Here is a 3,019-nt window from a genome sequence, read left to right as displayed (position 1 = left end):
GATTTTTTTTTTTTGTATGGATCTAAATGAAAATTAGCCCAAAGTTTAAAAATCAATAAATTTTATACTATGTATACGTTAGCCCCATGTGAAATTACTACTTCCTTATTTCTAAAAAAAAATGCAGATTCAATCCGAAGAAGAATCAATTGATGTTGTTGAAGAAGAAGAATCGAAGAATCAATTAGATGGAAAAAAGGGATTGAAGTCCACCAAATATTTTTAAAAAGTTTCTCCAAAGTTGCAGATTAGATTTTTTTAAATGTGGCAAATTTATGCAGAGGCCAAAATTCCTTGATTCTTAAATTTTGAGCTAACTTTCATTTGATGAAAAGTTCTCATTAAATGTTAAATATCGAACCTCACTCCCACAATTCAACATTAACTTGAGTTCAACTCCACAATTTACATTACTCTAAAAATATCATATGAAACACTTCAAATAGTTACAACCTCAAATGGTCTAAATTATTCTGAATCGAGTCAAAATGGTACATAATTTTATGTATAAATGTGATCAATGTAAATGTGAAAAGACATCATTTTGTTTCCTTTTTCCCTTACACTACCAATAGAACTCATATTTTGGCCTTTCGTTACAGGAAAGGCCCCTTGTTTAGGTGTTCATTTAGAAATTATAAATTGAATAGATACAATTGATGCTAGCGAGAACCATCCACCGATGCAAATCTTCCGGGTGAAATCTATATCATATTATAAAGTGAAATAGCAAAACTTCAATGTATGCAATATCATCAAATTTGAAGTTCAAAGATTGTCCTTTGTATTCTTTTCACACGTTCGACCTTTCACGACTTGTAAAACACAATTATAGAGGGCAGAATTATAATCAAAACTTTTACAAAACAAAATCGTTTTCCCCAAATCTTTGAAAGCCCAAAAGTTTAAAACAAAAGAGTAATCCTTCATTATCACCATCCACCTGCCCACCTACAGATTTCTGATGAGCGAAACTAAAAGTATGGAAGTTGAGGACAAAATAGAACAAAAGGAGCAAAAGGGCCAATGATGATTGAAGTTCTGAATCAATGATGGACAAATCTCTGATAGTTTAAAATCTGAAAGGGTTCATAAACTTTAAGAAACACTATAAGTTCAATCCAACTCCTACTTATGACAAAATCATTCAATATCAGATTGAAAACAAGAAAGAAAAATAACTGGCAAACGTTTCCTTCAGCCCCTGATTTTTTTCCATATAAATCTCCAAAACTCGCTCACTAATTCTTCAAAGATCTTGCACACTCAAACCTACAGCAATTTGAACCAAAAATATGCATGAATTAAAATGCTATAACATGCGTAGTTAAACAAGAATATATACAATTTAAAATTGAAGATAAAAATAACAAATACTGATGATTAGTTAATGGCTGCTTTGTTGCTAAACCATGTCACAACTTAGCAGTAGAGTCTTGAAACCAATCAGACAAACTCCTGAACATAATTCAAAAGAGCTTAAAAGAATACCTGGTGGAAGAGACTGCTTCAATTTGTCAGCCTTCTCTGAGTCGAAGACGCAGAGTGTGTAAAGGTACTTGGAGCAGCGAACCTTAAACTTGACTACATCTTTGCTCCTCTTGATTTTAACAGAGCGGGCATCCTTTCTTCTTGCAGTGAGAAGAAAGTCTTTGATCTCGTGGATTTGCTTCGGCTGTCAAGCAAGAGAAACATAAGGGAGTTTCAGCAATACTGTTTTGAAACTTTAATGCAATTTCATCAACACTTTCAAAAGAAGTAAACAATTCATGACAATACCAGAGGTAGAAACAATGCCCACCTGATAAGTATATACCACCCATACTTTATAGGAATGCTTGTGAACTAAATGGGAAGGTCAAGAAACTTGATAATGAATGAATCTCAGAACAAAGAACTCATAACATAGAAAACCCAACTAGATTCAGGTAATCGATGCATTACAAATCAATTGGTTAAAAGGGAAACGTAAAAGAAGCAGAGAGACTATATAATTTGCAACAACAAATGACACAATAAATAACGATGTTGACGAACACTTCATAGATGGTGCTCTTTATCCCACCAAAAAAATACCTTTTATAATTAATCAACCCTAATACGGGCCAAACAATCAACCCATTATAATCTCATCCAAATTCTAGCCCATACTCAATTCTTAGTTCCATTATTCAAAAAGTTCAAGAAAAAAAATCCAATAAAAACTCACTACAACAGTTGGAGAAATTTAACATTCGAAAAGCAATCCAAACAAGCTCGACAGATAGTCAAATATTTAGAGATCTGTAGCATGAGTTGAACAAAAAAAACAAGTCATTAATTAGATAGAACAAAAACTCGGCCATGACCCAACATAAATCAACAATAACATAGCACTTTGGTAAGTGAATTGAACAGAAATTTCAAGAGTGATAGGAAGCGACATTAAAAAAACAGAGCAGAGAATTGTCGTAAACGAAGCGAAGAGACAAAAGTAGTACCATTTTTAGGGGTCGCGAGAGAAGAAATGTGACGCGAGCGGCGTTGGGTACTGAGGTTATGAGAGAAACAAATATACTAGGAACGGCAAGGGAGCAAAGCTTTCTTTAGGGTTTCGAGAGAACGAAGAGCGAATTATGGGTCTTTTTTTAGGGCTTCAAATTTAGGAGAACAAGCGCATGGGCCATTAGTTTAATGCTCGTTGGGCCAACAAGGGATTTTTACATTAAAAACTCTCTTTAATTTTGATTTTTTTTCAATAAAAATTTTTAGTGTTGTTTTTTTTGACAAAATTGTCCTTTTCCCATGTTTTTTTCTATTTTCGTTTTTCATCCTATTTAATTGCGTAATTATTCTTTTTCATTAATGAGTCACCTTTTTCTCTATTCTCAAAGTTTCCTTAATGAAAGAGAGAAAACGAATTTCATATGATTTTTTCATTTTTATTTGAAGAGATAAAATGTATTTAATATAATTTTTTTAATTTTCAATTGGAGAGAGAAAATACATTATTTTATTTTCCATTTCACGGTTTCTAATG

The 3,019-nt window shown here is 32.5% G+C and overlaps 1 protein-coding gene across 1 annotated transcript; it reads right to left on the bottom strand.

The window, feature by feature from the left end:
* Positions 1 to 1,003: 1,003 nt before the first annotated feature.
* On the bottom strand, positions 1,004 to 2,639 carry LOC120079341 (60S ribosomal protein L38). The gene is made up of 3 exons (XM_039033504.1): positions 2,481 to 2,639; positions 1,492 to 1,675; positions 1,004 to 1,272 (listed from the first exon to the last, which is right to left on the bottom strand). The coding sequence occupies exons 1-3, from the start codon at positions 2,481 to 2,483 to the stop codon at positions 1,250 to 1,252; spliced, it is 210 nt and encodes a 69-aa protein (XP_038889432.1). The 5' UTR covers positions 2,484 to 2,639; the 3' UTR covers positions 1,004 to 1,249.
* Between the last annotated feature and the right edge of the window lie 380 nt (positions 2,640 to 3,019).

Source organism: Benincasa hispida, chromosome 6 (genome assembly GCF_009727055.1).
Source record: "Benincasa hispida cultivar B227 chromosome 6, ASM972705v1, whole genome shotgun sequence".
In the NCBI taxonomy this organism is placed as follows: Eukaryota; Viridiplantae; Streptophyta; class Magnoliopsida; order Cucurbitales; family Cucurbitaceae; genus Benincasa; species Benincasa hispida.
The sequence above is the reverse complement of the archived record's forward strand: the minus strand, read 5'-3'. Positions and strand labels throughout refer to the sequence as shown.